Below are 17,306 nucleotides of genomic sequence, written 5' to 3'. Positions count from 1 at the left end.
TCTGAGAACCCTGAGTCCCCTCCCAGTACGTCTGGTGGTCTCTCCATGAGGGGTCAAGCCCAGCACTGCGTCCTCTGCAGCCTGCTGGCCAGCTCTGTGTCTGAAGACCCGTCTCCATCAGGGAGAGGTGGCCTCCTGGGTGGGCAGAGCACACCCAGGTCTTTGTAAAACCCACGCCTGTGTCTTCGGGGTCAGGACCACTTTCCTTGCTGGCATCCAGGACACTACACAGCCATGTCACCTCGGGGTCACCCCCTTAACTCGCCCAAGGGGCCTCTAGACCCCATGTCTCATCTCTGAGGCCTCTCCCACCCCCTCCTCACATCCTGCCCACGGGGCCTCTGCCCACGCTGTCCTGTGGCTCACGATGTGGCCTGTGGTGGCAGCAGTGCCGCTCCAGGACCTTCCAGCTCTCCTCCAGCCTCGGCGGGACTGTTCCCCTGCTGGTCAGGGCGGTGTCTACGGAGGCGACCCGATCCTCAGGGAGCAGCTGTCCCTGCCGCCTCCATCATCCCTAGGCCCTGAGTGCGTGCAATGGCCCACAGGGAGCGTGGTGGGCTAAGAAGTGCATGTCCTGACTGGACCTCCGCCCCCGGGCTCCCCCAAAGCCCTGGACTGTCTGCTGCTCTTGGGCGCCTGGTTACCCCAAGAGCCTGGAGTTCAATAAATGAGGTTTCCTTGCTACTCATTCACCCCAGGGGCGACGGCCACACCCTCACACCCCCATCTGGATCCTCTCCTGCCCCACCCAGCCCCCCATCGGGCTCCAAAGTGTCCTTGCCAGAACTGTGCGGGCTGCCAGGGAGAGGCGGGCAGGGAGCTGAGTCTGGAGCGCTGTCGGCTGTGGTGCACCTGGGCATCTGGAGGTAGAAGGTGCCCCGACATGCAAATGATGTGCTGGGCCCCCTGCAGCAGCTCGAGGAGCAGCCTCAGCAGAGGGGAGGGGGGGGGGAAGCGGGGGGGGGGAGGGGGCACTCCTAGTGCCTGGGACGGGGCTGCCCAGCACTGCAGCTGGAGCTCGTAATCCTAGGCGAGAGCTGAGGGCCTCTGCCTCCCCTCCCCCTTGTCTGCCTGCTTGGACCCAGCACCACCCAGGGACCCCCACCATCCCTGCAGCCCCCACTGGAGGCCCTCACCCTGGCAGCCACTGGGGCCTCCCTCAGCGCCTGGCAGTCAGGGTTCTGCCCTGGCCAAAGAGCCCACGGAGCCCTGAGGACTCAGAGGACCCCCCTCACACCCCTCTTCCCTGGAACGCGTCTCCAAAAAGAGGGGTCTGGAGCAGCCATGGCCCAAATCACTGTCTCTGGAAAGCACCTCAGCCCCAAAGCGTCCTGCGAAGATGTCTGCCTCTCCACCTAGGTGTGGCTACTTCTTGGTGGGAAGGGGGCGTCCAAGGCCCTGCAAACCACAGCGGGGTGGGAGCTCAGCCCAGCTGCTGGAGGAGTGGCCCTGCTGCTGAAACCGTGGCGGGGGAGCCGGGGAGGAGTGATGGCCCAGGTCCTGGTCAGGGCCCTTGAGTGGCCAGACTTAGCACCATGGACCTATCTGATCGATGGGTTCGCATCCCAGCACCAGGGGGCAGCCAGGGACCACCTGCCCTTGGAAGGCCCCCTGAAGCTGCCCTAGGACTGGGGCCGGGAGCGGCTGGCAACCAGTTCTGCTAGGGTGGGTTCCCTCCCTATGCCCCTCAGGGGTCTCTCGGTCCGCTTGCGGAGGGGCCGTGCCTCACAGTGGCTGAGTCCAGGTCTCAGTAGAGGGAGGGTCAGGGGCCTTTTCCAGCCAGGTGAGGCGGTGTGGCGGCGGCGGAAGCACTTCTGGGAACAGAGGACGGCCTCTAGGCCCTTATCTGAGGCTGAACTGACACTGGATTCCGACCCCAGGGGGAGGAGTTGTGGTTTTCCGGAGCAGCTGGAGGGCCCCTCTGGTTGGTGTAAGGCCAACTGGCCCGAGGCAGGGGAACGCAATCAGATTCCCAGGTTGTATCAGACCGAAATTCCCCGGACCACCCAGTTCCAGAAACTGCCCTGGAGACTTTCCGGACCACCCAGTTCCAGGAACTGACCTGGGGACTTTGAACCCAGCCCAGCCTTCCCGCCTTTCGAGGGGCGGGACTAACGGTCCCCCAGGATACCCGAAAAGACCACCAATTAAGGAATACCCTGCGTCCTCCCGGATTCACCACACCCCTCTCCCTTCTTCCCCTATAAAATCTTGCCCGACCCTCGCCTGGGCGCGACTTCTCTGGCCCCTTTCTCTCGGACCAGCGAACCTCTTCCAGGAGTGCTCCCTAATCTCTGGACCAGTGCACCTCGCCCAGGAGCGCTCCCTAATCTCTGGACCAGTGCACCTCGCCCAGGAGCACTCCCTAATCTCTCGGACCAGTGCACCTCGCCCGGGAGCGCTCCCTAATACAGCTCACTTGAAGCTTTCCTCTGTTTCGCGGTGCCGTTTGTTAAGATCCGACCTTACAGCTGGGGGGGGGGGGTGGTTTCCCCGGGGGAAACAGCGAGGGGTGTGGAGCTGGCGTGGGCAGAGTCTCATCTTGGGGTCCCTCTTGGGCTTGGTGACCCAGGTGGGCACATATCTGCCCCCATTCCAGGAAGCTGGCCTGAGTGGGGGTGGGGAGCCCCTCACAGCACCAGCACCCTCCGTCCCCCACGCGCCGGCACCCTTGAGTCCCCTGCGCCTCCTGCCGCCCTGGGGGGTCTCCCTCCTCCCAGCCTGGACTTGCTCAGGCCACCCGACCAAAGTGCCTGGTGGCAGCCTGTGCACGCTGGGCCTGGGTGCCCCAGCAGGGCCTCCAGCCTTGGCCCTGAAGCCAGCCCCTCCCTGCTCTGTGGGACCCCAGCTGGGGAGGGAGGTGAGTCCAGCAGGAAGGGAGAGGGGAGGGAGCAGATGCAGCGGCGGTGACCAGGGTCCGGGCAGGCCTGGTGGGGCAGAGGCCTCTCTGCTGACAGCAGGCCAGCGTGGAGGGAGGTGGCGGCTCCGGTGGCAGTGGCTCCGCGGAGCCCTTCCGAAGCGCTGAGCTCCCTGGGCAGAACCCCCTCCCGGCCCCCCATGAGCCTGGCCTCACTCTCCCAATCCCTCCACTGGGCTGGGCGAGTCCCAGCGTCCCCGCCCCTCCGCGGGGCAGGAATCCCCCGCCCGCTCGCCTCACCCCACTGCCCCCGCTGCCCCGCACTGACGTTCAGGGAGCTTGTCCCACGCAGGCCGCCCGCGAGGACTTTCCGCGCTGCATCAGCAGAACGCACTCGACACCTGACTCACAGCCTCAGCAGGGGGCTGGGCCAGGGCTGGGGACCCCTTTCCTATACGTGGGAGTGGGGCAGTCAAGGGACCCAGAGGTGTGTAGGGGAGGGGTTGACAGGACAGGAGATCTGGCCTGAGGACAGAGGGGCCAAGGGGTGTGGCAGGCAGGTCCCGGAACACCTGGCTGTCTCCCCTGAGGTCGCTCACTTGGCCCCAGGGGCTGCCCAGAGCCAGGAGCTGAGGGGCTGGGAGAAGGGGCTGAGGGAGGGGTCCTTCCCCTGTGGGTGGTCCCAGAGCACCCCCCACCCCCTGCCTCCTTCCAGGGGTGGAAGTGGGCAGTGCCCCATGCGGTGGGGGGTGGAGGGCGACGCAGAACCCTCTCTCCTCCACCTGCCTTCTGTGAGCTGGGCCCACCTGCCCACTGGGACTGGGTCGGGGTCAAGGGGCTCTCCTGGGCAGCGTGCAGGTGGGAGGGGAGGGCATGGTAGGTGGGGGAGGTGCCGTGCTAGAGCACTGAGCCACAGACAGACCCGTGGCCAGGTGTGCTGGCGCCTGGAGAGTGCAGCTGCTGAGACTGGATGCCACAGAGCCCTGTCAGGAGGCTGAAAAACTACTGCTCGCCTCTGCTGGGCAGGACCCCAGGACCACCCCGAGGGACCCGTGAGGTGACGGAGGCCAGTAGGAGGGCTTGGAGAGAGGGCGGGACCAGGCCATTCTGAGGCTGTCCACATCCTCCAGGAAGTGTTGGGTATAGAAACTGACCTTGCCCCGGATTGGGGACCCCAGTGACGCAAGGGCCGGCGCCCCATGGGGCCAGCAGGATGTGCGGCCAGCCCGGAACCAGAAGCCGGAGCAGCGGTGGCCCAGAGACCAGACACACACCAAGGAACCCAGTGTCCCAACAAGTGCCAGGCAGGCCACTGGAGGACAAGTGTTGGACGGGGCAGCCCAGCGGCACAGAGGGCAGGTGTGCAGCACAGCAGGTCGCCCCGTGGTCTCGGCTGTGGGCTTGTGTCTAGGACTGGAATGGCCCTAGCTTCTACCCCACCCCCCCCACCTAGGCTGGGAGGGGGCTGTGAGAACTGGCGGGGGAGACCCCGGAGCCTGTCCCCTCCCCACTCCCAGCACACGGCCACTCAGGCCACCGGACAAGCGTTTATTGAGTGCCGCCTGCAGCCAGGTCCTGTGCCCATGGCCTCCTGTCCTGGGAACCAAGGAGCCACGGGCCCCACCCCAGCGGGGCCAGCAAGAGAGGCAGGCAGCCACGGTGCGCCTCTGTCCCCCTGGGGTTCAGCCACAGCTGCCTCCTCTCCTGCGTGATCCGGAGCACTGGTCACTGTCACCATCCCCCACCTGTTTCCGCCATTGAGGGGAGCAGGGCCGGGCCCAGAGCCGGGGCCCCACGGCAGGGCGCAGAGCCCTTGCTCCTGCGGGCCAGCCTGCACCAGCTCCGGGAGGGTCTGGCACGGGCGCTCCGGGCCTCAAACCCACAGGTCCTCCAGGCGGCCCTTGTTCTCCGACAGTGGCTCGCCCCACTCCTCCTCGGGGAGCTGGCAGCTGCAGGCGTCCTCGGGCGGGGGTGGCGGGGCCTCTAGGAGCAGCTGTGTCTCTGCAGAGGGGCTGCGGTTAGCAGGCAGGCAGGGGCCCCCCTCCCCGTCCCCAGGGCACAACTGACCTGGGGGCCGTGCTCTCTGCCTCCTCAGTTGCCAGACGTGCAGGCTGAGTTGGGCCACGGTCAGGGCCAGGATGCAGGCGGCCAGGCCGAGGACGGCGGTCAGCAGGCCACGCGGCTCCGTGGGCGGCAGCCCTGGGCTGCACACGGCATCGTGCGTCTTGTTCCCGGGGAACACAGTGGGAAACCCAAGCTTGGAGCAGCTGGGACGCACAGACACAGCCCTCGGTCAGCCCTCGGCCACCTGAGCAGCCCCTCAGCAAGGCTGCTGCCCTCCGAGCCGTTGTGGGGGGGGCGGTCACTGCACCAGAAGGGACAGCAGAGGCACCACCCTCGAGCCCACCTGGACCACCCGGCCACTGGAAGTCCCCACCAGGACTCACTCTGCCCAAGGTTTGCAGCGGCCCTCACGGCCCCCAGAGAAGGTCCCCGCGGCACAGTCAAAGCACTCGAAGCCGAAGTTGAACTTCCCTGGAGACAGAGGGACAGACGGACACAGGCTGCGAGGGCAGCTGGTGTGGCCGAGGTGAGACCCCCACCTCATCTGTTTGACAGGGGCCCCAGGTGGCCACAGGACCAGGACCTGGGATAAATCAGGTCCCCCAGGTGCCCCTTTGCAGGGCAGGCCATGACTCTGGGCTCAGTGGAGGGTCCCTGATGGGGATATGGGGGAGGGGAGGGACCTGCCTGCAGAGGCTAGAGTGTATGTGGTGGGAGGAAGGGGTGGAAGCCGAGGCCACGCAAGAGCTAGGCTGGGCCTTCGCTCGGTCCGGAGGCCGGAAGGCGGGAGACGGGGGAGGGTCCCGGAGAGAGGGGTGAGGCTCTGCCCCAGCTGCCTCTAGGCCCGGCGCCATCCAACCTCACACAGCCCCCCCTCCGCCCTCACTCTCCCGGCCCACATGTGCTCAGCCAGGCGCCCCCGCATCGGGTCAGGGTGAGTGCAGGACCTGGGCGTAGTCAGAGCCAGGGCCTAAGGGCCAGACAGCCTCTGGATACCCCCACTGTTCCTCACAACCAGCGCTTAGGGGCATCGTCTCTGGATGGAGAAGCTCAGGCCAAGAGAGAGAAGGAAAGGCTCCCAGAGCCACACCAACAGGAGGCACTGTGACCCCAATGTGGGCTGAGATGCTAAAGCCAGAGAGCGCCCCCCTACCCCGCCAGGGTGCTGCAAGACCCCCAGTGCTGGCGCCCACCTGCCCGGAGGACGTGTCCGTGCCCACCACTTGCGAGCTTCCTTGCACACCTGGCCTGCCCGGGCCACCCCCACCTGCCACTTACCTACAGGCCACGCCCCCTGGCCAGGCGGACAGGAGTAGTACTTGCAGCTCTTACACTGGGGGTCTCCACAGTGGAACTCAGGCTGGATACACTGGCAGTCCGGCTCGGGACAGACCCCCTCAGCTGGCAGGGGGCAAGCAGCCCTCTCAGCAGCTGGGCCGAGCCGCCCTCCCCTGGACGCCCCCCTCCTGGCCCTCCAGGGAAATGGGGGTGGCAGGGCAGCCCCAGCGGGCAGCACACCTGTCTGGGAGCCAGGACCCTGGCTCGGCCCAGCTGTGTCCCTCCCTCCTGGGCGCCCAGCTCCTCCACTCACCAGGCCTGGCTGCATCCCCCAACCGTCCCAAGCTGCTCCCACCCAGGGTGGCCATGACTCGGCATGTGACCCTGAGCCGTTCCTTCCTGGGAGACCTACTCCCCCTCCCCTGTCTGGGTCCTGCACTGCCCTCAGCTGCCAGGACCCTTGAGGCAGCCTGCCCGTCCCTCCCTGACCGCCGTCCATGGCTCCGCCGCACTGAGACCTGGACTCTCGGAGCCCCCTTCCCACTCCCCAGGTCCTGGCAGGGGGACACTCTGGGTGTTTTCCCTGCAATATCTGTCCCCAAACTGACCCATTTCACCTGCCCCTCACCCATAGATGCAGGTCTGAGGCAGGGAGCTGGGAGAAAGAGGGGTGCAACCCCAAACTGGGCAAGAAGTGGCCTGAGTGATGGCCAAGGGCTCACTCCCCACTCGGAAGGAACGGGGACAGCCCTCCTCCACCTTGGGACGTCAGACCTGCCTTGGGGAAGGCTCCTACACTCCTTGCCCCCGCCCACCCCCCACCCCCCAGGCCACTGGCCCGGTCTGGGCGGCTTCCGCCTCCCCGGATTGCGCTGGGATCAGGGCTCTGGACTCGGAAAACTACGGGGGGACGGGGCGCAGCGCTCTGCCCTCCGCGCAGGGGCTCCCGGCCCGCCTTACCTGGGGTGCACGAGCGGCAGCAGCGCGCGCTGGTCCCCGTCCCATGCAGATGGCGGCCGGGGCCGCAGCTCAGACCCCCGGGGGGGTGCTGGGCCAGGCCCAGCGCGCAGAGCAGCGCGACGCCGCACAGGGCCACGCGCGCGACCCTCACCCCCATGGCACCCGCGGCACCCATGGCCGCGCGCGGCTCCGCGGTTTTAGGAGGCCGGCCCCTTCCGAACACGCCCAGACCCCGCCCCGCAGGCCGCCCCGCCTCTGCCACTCCCCAAGGGGTCCCGAGGAATTGTTCCCATGGGGGACCCCCTAAGACTCTACGACTCGGAATCCAGGGCATGGGCAGAGGTTTGGGGCAGTGAGACTGCTCTGGGGATTTCAGCAGTGGGCTGTCCCACTGCTGAAATCCCAAAGCACAGGACGCGACGCACCGCTCGGAGGGACCCTGGTGTCAACTAGGGACTCTGGGTGACATGACCTGTCAGTGCAGGTTCGTCGTGTGTAACAACTGCACACTCTTCGGGGATATTTATGGGGGGTAGGCTTCCCCTCACTGTTGCCGTGAACCTAAAACTGCTATAAAAGATAAGTTCTTTTTTTAAAAACTTCAAGGGATGGGCCTTCCCTGGTGGTCCAGTGGTTGGGACTCTGCGCTTTCATTGCCAGGGGCCCGGGTTCGATCCCTGGTCAGGGAACTGAGATCTGGCATGCCCACAGGGACCCCAAGGGAGAAGAGAAGGTCCCATCACAGGCTGCAGAGCACCTGACCACGGACGAGGGGGCATGCGGGAGACCCACATGGGGGGTGACCTTGGGGGATTCCTAAGTGATCATGCCCTTTGGCCCAGGCATTCTTATCCGGAAACTAAATATGACCCAAATGTGTGTGCCTTGTCGGGGGAAACACCGCGTATACCCAGCCACATCCTTGGGGGGGGGCGGGGGGCGGGGGTCAGAAATGTTTTCTATGTAAAACTTGTGGCCTCCGGGCCTGAAGGAACTGGAGTGTGCGTGGGCACCGGATGCGGGGTGGCAGACAGTGCCCTGAGTCATTGGGGTGGGGTGCGCCCCCAACAAGGGTGGACTCAGCAGGGACCATTCCTGGCTGAGCCCCCTCCCCACCTCCAGCTTCTTCAGGGGGACTCCACGGGCTTTTAAAGATCTTCTCTGACGCCCAAAGCAGGTGGGATGAGACACTTCGTCCTCTGTGAAGCCTCCAGACCCCACACCCCACACCTACCAGAAGTCCTCGAATCCCAGCACTGAGCAGCCTCAGAACCCATCCAGGGGTCAGGACAAGCCCCCTGCACCCCGCCTTTCTGGAGATTAGAACAAGCTCCCCCCCACCCCGCCCCAAATTGGCCAACGGGGCCTGGCTGGGCTCTTGACATGCAAGCCCCCCATAGCCACACACACACTTGTGGGCTGCAGCCTCGCTGATGCCTGCTGGGAAGAGCTGGCTAGGAGAGGCCAGGGCATTGATTGAACCCTGACGCTGGGGGAAGAGGGGGCTGCCCAGGCTGCAACTCTGCTGGGCAGATGTCAACCCAGATCTCCCCGCACAAATCCAGTCATCCTGGAGGATGTGGAAGGCCGGCCCCGACGGAGCTCTTGAGCCACAGAGGGCCTCCAACTCACCGTGAGACTGTCTCTTGTCTGTCTGAGCCTCAGTTTCCCCACCTGGCACCAAAGGGCTTGGGGGCCCGGCCTCCCGCAGGAAGCCTCCCCAGATTTCTCAGCCCTCCAGTTGAGGCTTGGTACAGGGGCAGCGGGTGGAGACCTCTGGGAACGCTGCAGGGGTGGGCAGTGGGGTGCCAGGAATGTGATTCTGGTGGCGCCCACCGGCTGGAGGTGTGTTGCCGGCTGTGACCTGGTGACCTGGGCAGACCCAGAAGACTTGGTTTGAGACCCTCTGAGACCTGCAGCTGCCGCCTCGCCTGATGGGGCATCTGTCCTTTTCAGAGGAAAATGACAGGGATTAGCAGTTTTGTGACTCAACTATCGTTTTCAAGTCCCAGGATGCGCAGGGCCCTCCTCAGAGAAGCAGCTGGGCCCTGCAGGAGAGGGAGGGGTCTCCAGGACAGCTCTGGCTGCTAGGGGGTAAGGTGAGGCCACCCTGTCTGAGGACCCCCCAGGCCTCGGCTCAGCTCCTAGATGGGGAGGAGGGTCTGAGCCATCCCGGGACCCCAGGGAAAGGTCAGGAGTGGAGAACTCAGCAGTCCTGGCCCTTCTGCCCGTGTTCAAGGCCTGAGCGGTCCGGTCTGTACCAGGACGGCATCACCCCAATTCTGGTAAGCGCCTGAGAAAATATGATAAATCCCCTACAAATGACGTTTGTCTGACAAGATCATATCTGTTGGCCCTTCTGGAAGCTGGGCCAGCCCATCAGGCACCAGGGGGCAGCTGTCTGCCCGAGGGGGGCTGCCACCCGCAGCAGCAGGAAACCAGAGGCAGGGCTGTGTGTAACAAGAGGCAAAAGCGCCGTCGGGGTTGGGGGCCTGCGCCTGCTCTCCTGTCCCTGAGGCTCCGGAAGGCCCCTCCCACACAGGCACTGGGTTACCGCGAGCTTCTGTAACCGGGCGCTGCGGGGGAGATGGTTTCTATCTGCTCGCGGTATTTTCCTATCCTCTTTGAGCAGCTCGTCACATTTTTCATCATTTGTCTCAGCTCACACAAGTGACGCGCGTCCAGGGGGCAGAGGGTCCCAAGCAGAGTCCAGGGGTTAACCTGGAGGGCTGTGGGGCAGGATGGGGAGCCAGGTGGGGCCCTGGAGCAGGGAGGAGCCAGGGTGGGTGCCTGTGGGCCCCCCGGGGGGTGGGGGGAGCTCTGGCGGGGTTTCACACGGGAGGGGCGGTTGTCAGCAGAGACAGGAGTGGAGAGCGTGCTTAGCGGCAGCAACCGAGGAAAGTGAAGGTGACCAACCTCCTTCCACCCACCCGTCAGCTGTTCAGAGGTGGAGCCACCAGGCTGGGGGCAAGGTGGGGGGCTCGCAGCTGGGAAGTCTGGGGAGGAAGCCCACGACCTTCGACCTTCCATTCCAAGGATCTGGCCCCTCCCCCAGGCCCCTTCATCAGGTCCCTTAGCTTCTCTGCACAGCCAGCACACTGCCCAGGGACCACAGGCCCCAGGCCAGTGGTGCCTGTTTGCTGCCCGTTTCCAGGGCAGAGAGGACGTATTGTGTTCACTGCTGCAACCCGAGATCTTTCCAAGAACACGTGGATGGTTCGGTCTCCTCTTTGCCCCCGGGAGGTCCAAGGGACCAGCCAGGGTTCAGAGGTTTGAGGAGAGGTGGGAGGGCCTCCAGGGCAGCTCTGCGGAGAAAGCCAGCCTGAGAAACTGGGGGGCGGGGGGGCAGCACACGTGTCAGGGGCGGACCTTTGGCCGCTGTGAGGGCGCTGGCCTGTGGGATGATGCCCAGTCCTGGCCCACAGGTGGGTGAAGGGAGGTAGCAGGCTGGGAGCTCAGAGGTGTGCATCTTTGCCAGGTCCACCGGTGGGGGGCCTCGGGCTGTCGCATTTCTCTGCTCCCACCTCCCACCCCCACCCCATGCCTGACCCCCCGCCCAGCACCTCGGTGGTCTTTTATTTCAGTTAGTAGTAGCTCTTAAATCTATCAGAAACCCCGAGGGCGCAAACTATGGGCTGCCTATGGGCTGTGGAGCGTTTCCTCGCTGGCCCACGGCTCCGGCGCTTAGATGAGCCGTTTAACCCGCCCACCTCGCCTGCACGGAGGGGCGCTGTGGGGGGGGAGGGGTGGCGGGCCACAGCCCACGGCTCAGCCCGGTGTCCCCAGGGCGGGCTCGGCCCCAAGTCTGCGCAGCTGCCAGAGCAGGGGCTGCCCCCAGTGCCAGCCAGCGGGCCTGTCCGACCACTCGGCCTCGTACAGCCCACTCTGGTGCCCACGGACGCTTGGGTTTCCCACCTGGGAACCTTTTCACATAAAGCTGCACATTTTGTTCGCGCCCAGGGTGGACGAAAGGTCAGCCCAGTCAGAAGCCTCCAGTTTCCCTGAGGGACTCGGGGGCCCTGCAGGCATCAGTGGGGGTCCCAGGGTCACCACACACTCAGGTCTAACAGGGCGTGGGGCTTGAGAAGAAACAGACGCTCGTGCCCTCTCCTGGGAGGGGCCCCAGAGACCCTGAGGGGTTGTCCTAAAACCCCCTTTGGGACCAGGGCCTCCTCAGGGCTCCCTCCCACCCAGCAGCCCCTGCCAGGCCCTCCCAAGTAGCCCCAGAGGGGGTGCGTGGGGTCCACCGGGCCGGGCTAGCATCGCGCTTGCCAGGCAGGGTCGTGGCTCCCCAGAGTGGGTGCGTGGGGTCCACCGGGCCGGGCTAGCAACGCGCTTGCCAGGCCCTCCCAAGTAGCCCCAGAGTGGGTGCGTGGGGTCCACCGGGCCGGGCTAGCATCGCGCTTGCCAGGCAGGGTCGCGGCTCCCCAGAGTGGGTGCGTGGGGTCCACCGGGCCGGGCTAGCATCGCGCTTGCCAGGCAGGGCCCGCGGCTCCCCAGAGTGGGTGCGTGGGGTCCGTCGGGCCGGGCTAGCATCGCGCTTGCCAGGCAGGGCTCGCGGCTCCCCATGCACTTATTTTGGCTGCCACGCTCCCCAGAGGCGCTGGGAGGTGCCCAGCGAGCAGGACAGCAGCCCCAGGTCTCTGAGGGAGCCAGGGGAGCCCCTACCCCACAGCCAGCCCCCGTGTGTGCAGCCCTCAGACCACTGGTGCCTAGTCAGAGGCCCACATTTGCCAACGTCGTTTATTGGGGCCACCCTGGGTGGGGAGTACGCACAGCATACATAGCAGGGCCCAGGGTGCCGCCCAGGAGCGCCTAAAACGGCACAGGGCGGGGGGACAGGGCGCCAGGGTCCGGGGGTGACGGGTGGGACGGCCTGCGTCTGGGGGCCCCGGCCTGCGGAGGGGTGCCGGCTTCTACGCCAGTGGACGTTGCTCAGATCTTGGCCAGGCTGGAGTTGGCATCGGCATGCTCCTCTTGGATGGGGGTCCGGAAGCTGTTTGCCCCTGCGGAGGAGGAAGGGGTGAGGGGTGGGGGGCGGGAGGTGGGCGGGGTCCCAGCCTCCCGCAGGCAGCGCGCTCTGGGGCCCACCGAGAACACTCACCGGGGGGCTTGGGGGCGTTGGGCGTCGGCCTCCAGGCCCTGTGGTGCAGGAGCAAGGCCAGCGCGGCAGCCACGGGGCCAAGCAGGCCCAGGCCCAGGCCCAGGCCCAGGACAGCGGCCAGCTCAGGGCCTGTGGGGAGGCAGGGCCCGCTGGGGTGGGGTCCACCAGGGAAGGAGTCCACCGCAGGAGGGCTGCACCCGGCCAGCGGGCAGCTCCACCCACCCTCCCCGCCACCCCACCCCCCTTGGGTTGGGGGAGGGCCAGGCCCCCTTACCCTTGGGGGGCTCTGCGTGGGGCGTGGAGGGCCCCTGTGAGGCCCTCGGCCAGGTAGTGGTGAGCTGAGCAGGGGTGGACCGGGCTGCGGGGCCCTGGGTCTCCCAGGCGGGTGTGAGTCGGGGGCTCCTGTCCTCACAGACAGCGTCCGAGCTGTTGCTGGCCGCCTGCAGCGTTCGCTTTCCTAATGAGGTGCAGCTGAGCGGGGCAGAGGTGTTGATCAGGCCAGAATGTCCCCCACCCCACTCGTCCCCCACCAGTGGGACGGGCCGAGAACTGGGGCAGGACCAGGGAGATGTGAGGGGTGACAGGGGTCCACAGCAGGTCACTCAGGCAGCATCAGAGTCCAGCCCAAAGGCGGCGAGGAGAGAGGCCAAGGTCCCTGCCACCCCCCAGGAGCCTGGGCCTCCCCCGGCCTCCCCCCCCTTCTCAGCCTGCTTCCCACACCCGCTCCCCTGACCTGTTCCCGCCTGCACCCCTCTCTCCCAAACCCCTGCCTGATCTTTTCCTGCCCCCACCAGGTCAGCTCAACAAGGACGGGGGCCTCTCAGCTGTGAATGAGTGAGGGTCTCACACCCTCCCGGGCTGGGCTGGGGTCTCACGGCCTCCCCGCTCCAGCCCAGCAGGAAGGTCAGTGGGAGAAGGCTGGGTCAGGGCCGAGCAGGGGTCGTGGGGGCGGGGCAGGGACCAACGTCGGGGGGGTGGGGGTGCTAACATGGGGGGGAAGGGGTCACGGGGTGCCGGGCCCCGGAGCTCCCAGCCAGCAGCTTCCTACTCCCAGACCTGACCCCTGGCTCCCAGACCCCAGGCCACCCAAACCGTCCAGCCCCAGGGACACTCACTTGGTCCAGGGCTGGCAGGCCTGGTCGTTGCCCGGGGAGAAGTGTCCTGGTGGGCACGGGGCACAGTCTGCAACAGAGTCAGCAGGCTCTGCCCATCTGCCACCCCTGGGGGGCCCAGACGCTCACCCCCCCAGGGCCTCCAGCAGCCCCTCTCTGCCTACATGCCATCCACTGGCCACGACCTGGGAGCCCCCCAGCCCCTGTCTTGGCCTGACCTGCCTGGGGGAGAGGGCACTCGGCCAAGCCTGGGGTCGGGGTGCTGAGGGGAGGTGACAGCGTGTGAGGGACATGCTCCTTCCACATGGTTCCAGAGGCACCCCTCACCAACTCCACGCTTGTAGCCATAGCCGTCCTGGGGCTGGGTGCCCGGCCTGCAGCCGCAGACCGTGTCTCTCGTGGGTGTGCATCTCTGCTTGGGCTCGCTCCCACTTCCTGGGGGTCGGGTAGGGTGGGCGCAGTCAGTGGGGAGGCCAGAGACACAGAGCAGGCTGGGGGACCGAGGCTGAGGGTCTGCAGCTATCTCCCCAGGGCCAGCTGCCCCCTTGCAGCTGGGTGGCCTCTGGTCCTCTCCCATCCCCGGATGCCATGTCCCTCTTGGCCACACAGCCCCAGGGGTCACCCCGTGGCAGCTCTGCCCGCTCTTCCCACCCCTCCTCCAGCCTGCTCAGGACCCTCTGTGGTCCTTGACTCTGGGTCTCACCCACTCAGCCTCTGGGAGGGAGAGGAGCCCCGTGGGTGGCCTCAGCTGACTGTGGTACTCTGGGGCAGGGGAGGGCAGGCCCCGGCGTGGTCTGGAGTTTGCTCCGAGGCCCCGTGTGAAGTGGGTACCAGCGGGGCCGGGGCGCCTGGCGGTGCTCACTCTGGTTGCACTGTGTGCAGGGCTTGCAGGCCTCGTAGTTGACTGCCTCGTTGTAGAAGCCGGGCTCACACGGACGGCACACCGTGTCCCGGGCGTGGTTGCAACGGCTCTCCATCCCATAACCTGCCACGGGAGGCCGGGCTCAGAGCTCCCCACAGCCTGGCCTTCCCCACAGCAGCCCCCGACCGCCTCTGGCTGGCCCACCATCCCATCCCAGGCATGGCTCCAGGTCACCCGCTTGCCCTAAGTCCACTCGCCCCACGGTGCCTCACCACGTGACCCCATCTGTAGGTCCCTGTGTCCCCTGACCCCTCCCCGTCCCCTCATCCTGGGTCCCTGTAGGCACCCCTCCCCCACTCCACGTCCAGGCCACTCACCTGGCTGGCACTCCTTACAGCACCTGCTGCCACTGGGGTAGGTGTCCCCAACACAGTTGAGCTGGGCCGCAGCGCCCAGCGCGAGCCCCAGGAGCAGGAAGGCCGAGCCCGGAGCCCTGGGTGGCTGGGCTCCCACGCGCATTCTCGGCTGCTCTCAGCCCCACAGCTCGGGAGTCTGGGGTTTTTCCTTGCAGGATGTGGCTATAAGGGCTGCGGGGGAGGGGTGGGGAGGGCAGGAGGAGGGGACCAGGAGGAAGGAGGCCCCAGGAAGCACTGGAAGGCAGCCTGTGTCCCGGTCCTGGGCTTCTCTTCTGCCCTGGGCGCCAAGGCCCCCAACCCTGCGATAACGGCCGTGGGCCTCAGGCTCGGCCCAGCCAGCAGCTGCAGTGTGCAGATCCGGGGCCTGAGTGAGGACCCGCAGCCCCCTGACCCCTGCCAGGGCCACCAGGCCAGGTCCTCCAGCCCAGCCGGTCTGCACTGACCCCTCCCCCTGGACCCCTCCTACTCCTGTCTCACAGGAAACTGGAGCCCCTTCCACCAGGCATCCTGGCTGTCCCCCTGCCCTGCCCAGCCTGGCCAAGCTGCCCAGACCGGGGTGGTCTTGGGATCCCTCCACCTGGCTCACTCCTCCTGGGCGCCCCCCTCTCTGCAGGGCAGAGCCCTGAAGAGGAGCGGGGGGCTCACCCTGAGGCCAGTCCTCACCCCTGCCCCACAAAAGGCTGCCCGGAGCACATGGGCGAGCCAGGGCAGCACACTGGGTCAGGCACCAGGTGCAGGGGGAGGGCTGGTGGCGTCCAGGGCTCCAGAGCATGGTCACTGGCCCAGGTGTCCAAAACTAGCTCGGACCAATGCCAGCAGCCCTGGTGGGTCAGATGCCTCATGACCAGTGCCCACAGTGGGTGCGCAAGCATGTGAGGGTGTGTGCTGGTGTGAGAGGGAGAGAGCAGCTGAGCGTCCTTGAACACAGCAGGCATCTGAATCCACGTTAGTGCCCTAAACCCACACGTGGAAGCTTGATCCCCGTGCAGCTGTACTGGGAGACCGGGGCCTCTCAGGAGGCCATAAAGGCTGGGTGGCGTCACAGGGTGGGCCTGATCCAGTGTGACTGGTGTCCCTACAAGAGGAAGAGGGCAGGGCACAGACACGAACAGGGCACGACCACGTGAGGACACAGGGAGGAAAAAGGCCTCAGGAAACACCAACGCTGCCCACTCCTCGGTCTCTGGACATCCAGCCTCCAGGACTAGCAGAGGGTAAACGTCTGTGCTGCAAGCCACCTGAGCAGACCGAACACGTGCTGCTGGGCAAGCCCTGCCCGGTGCCCTGGGGGTGGCGTGTGCCTGGGAGCGTGCACCAGCCGTGTGTGCAGCACGCGTGTGTGGCGCTGGCTCCACATGCCGGGATGTGTGCTCCCATGAGCACCTGGGCATGTGCCTGGGGCGGGGTGTCCCGTGAAGACAGACTCTCCGCTCTGCCCCCTGGCCGGGCAGGGGCTATCTCCCTAAAAACTCTGGAGGCCATGCCAGGCTCTCCCTGCGCCACACCCACCCCAGGTTTAGGGTGTTCCTGCAGCACCACTGGGACAGGAAAGAGAGCTCCCGTGTCCTCAGGACAGGTGGGGAGGGCCTTTGTACCGGCCCCCCGTGGGGCACGAGGGAGGAGCACAGGTGCCCATGCACACACATGCACACGTGCACGCACACACGTGTGTACATGCTCCCTCTCATGCAAAGCTCTGATCCTGGTGGCCCAAGGCAGGGAGGCCGTATGGCTTTGGTGCTTTTAAATCTGAACCACGAGACAGGATTATCTGCTTAATGGTTAACCTGAAGCTTTGGCGGTGGGGGGGGGGGGTGCAGGCCTCCCGCAGTGGCTGGAAACCCCCCACCTCCTGGGGGCACAGGTAGGATGTGGGGCTCCCTGCCCACCTGCGGGAAATTCCGCCAGCCAGCTCCGCCTGCGGGCAGGGGCCACCGCAGGGTCGTCGCCCTCAGCCTCCAAAGAGAGGGAGGGTCCATGGGGGAGGGGCAGGGCTCCAGGCAGCCTGCTGTGCACACTTGTGTGTGTGTGTGTTGTGCCCCGTCTCCCACTGACAGTGAGAAAAACTATTTTAAGACAAACCATAGCTGCTGAGGTGGAGGTAACTCGGGGTCTGGCGGGCAGCACCCCATGCCTTATGGGGGCCATGGCAGGGGAGGCCGCCCGCCCCCTGCCCAAGGCCCCGACTCTGGGCAGCGCACGGGGGCCGGCCCGCACCTCTGTCCCAGCGTCCCACCTGCTGGTGGCCACCCACCCACACGGCCAGAGCCACGGGCCCCGCCCTCCCACCCCGCCTTCTGGTCGCAGTTCTGAAAAGCCTTTCCTCTTGTTTGTCTGGAAACCGGCCCAGATTCTGCGGCGGCCCCTCCCCGGCCCCTCCCCACGCTGCTCGGAAGCAGGTCACGTGGGCAGCTCAGGGCAGCCTCTCTGCCCACCTGGCCTGAGCCTCCAACCCCAGCAGGGCCTTCAAAGGCCCGTGCGGACCCCCTGGCCGGGTGAGCCGTCCACCGAGGCACCATGGGCCACGGCTCAGGGCTCTGAGGGGGGCCCGGCGGGGGGCCAGGTTCGTGGGTATGTAGAGTGGAGACCCTCCCTTGTCACTTAACTCTCACTGCCCACATCCCCCCAGCCCGCACCCCAGCCAAGCCAGCGG

At 66.4% G+C, this 17,306-nt stretch overlaps 2 protein-coding genes across 3 annotated transcripts; both read right to left on the bottom strand.

Moving 5' to 3' along the window:
* Positions 1-4,591: 4,591 nt before the first annotated feature.
* On the bottom strand, positions 4,592-7,334 carry TNFRSF18 (TNF receptor superfamily member 18). The gene is made up of 5 exons (XM_060142857.1): positions 7,160-7,334; positions 6,200-6,322; positions 5,305-5,392; positions 4,925-5,124; positions 4,592-4,858 (listed from the first exon to the last, which is right to left on the bottom strand). Exons 1-5 carry the CDS (start codon positions 7,332-7,334, stop codon positions 4,731-4,733), a joined length of 714 nt encoding a protein of 237 aa, XP_059998840.1. The 3' UTR covers positions 4,592-4,730.
* A 4,599-nt stretch (positions 7,335-11,933) lies between these two features.
* TNFRSF4 (TNF receptor superfamily member 4) lies at positions 11,934-14,756 on the bottom strand. Of its 2 annotated transcripts, none has more exons than XM_060142856.1 (7): positions 14,615-14,756; positions 14,238-14,360; positions 13,703-13,810; positions 13,379-13,445; positions 12,538-12,734; positions 12,264-12,392; positions 11,934-12,165 (listed from the first exon to the last, which is right to left on the bottom strand). In XM_060142856.1, exons 1-7 carry the CDS (start codon positions 14,754-14,756, stop codon positions 12,095-12,097), a joined length of 837 nt encoding a protein of 278 aa, XP_059998839.1. In that variant the 3' UTR covers positions 11,934-12,094. The 2 variants fall into 2 exon arrangements, with proteins under 2 accessions (XP_059998839.1, XP_059998838.1); XM_060142855.1 differs by having other exon boundaries at positions 11,934-12,155.
* Positions 14,757-17,306: the final 2,550 nt, after the last annotated feature.

The sequence above is a fragment of the Lagenorhynchus albirostris genome, chromosome 2 (assembly GCF_949774975.1).
Source record: "Lagenorhynchus albirostris chromosome 2, mLagAlb1.1, whole genome shotgun sequence".
NCBI classification, from domain to species: Eukaryota; Metazoa; Chordata; class Mammalia; order Artiodactyla; family Delphinidae; genus Lagenorhynchus; species Lagenorhynchus albirostris.
Note: the sequence above shows the minus strand (reverse complement) of the source record. Positions and strands in the feature narration are given on the sequence as shown.

Excerpts from the sequence above, each read along its gene's own strand:
- TNFRSF4 (XM_060142855.1), bottom strand. The coding sequence starts at position 14,756 with ATGCGCGTGGGAGCCCAGCCACCCAGGGCTCCGGGCTCGGCCTTCCTG. Across the intron at positions 12,393-12,537 it reads CCACGCAGAGCCCCCCAAGG|GCCCTGAGCTGGCCGCTGTC; the intron begins GTAAGGGGGCCT and ends GCCTCCCCACAG. Across the intron at positions 12,156-12,263 it reads CAACGCCCCCAAGCCCCCCG|CTTCCGGACCCCCATCCAAG; the intron begins GTGAGTGTTCTC and ends AGGGGCAAACAG.
- TNFRSF18 (XM_060142857.1), bottom strand. The coding sequence starts at position 7,334 with ATGGGTGCCGCGGGTGCCATGGGGGTGAGGGTCGCGCGCGTGGCCCTG. Across the intron at positions 6,323-7,159 it reads CTGCCGCTCGTGCACCCCAG|CTGAGGGGGTCTGTCCCGAG; the intron begins GTAAGGCGGGCC and ends GCCCCCTGCCAG. Across the intron at positions 5,393-6,199 it reads CCAGGGGGCGTGGCCTGTAG|GGAAGTTCAACTTCGGCTTC; the intron begins GTAAGTGGCAGG and ends CTCTGTCTCCAG.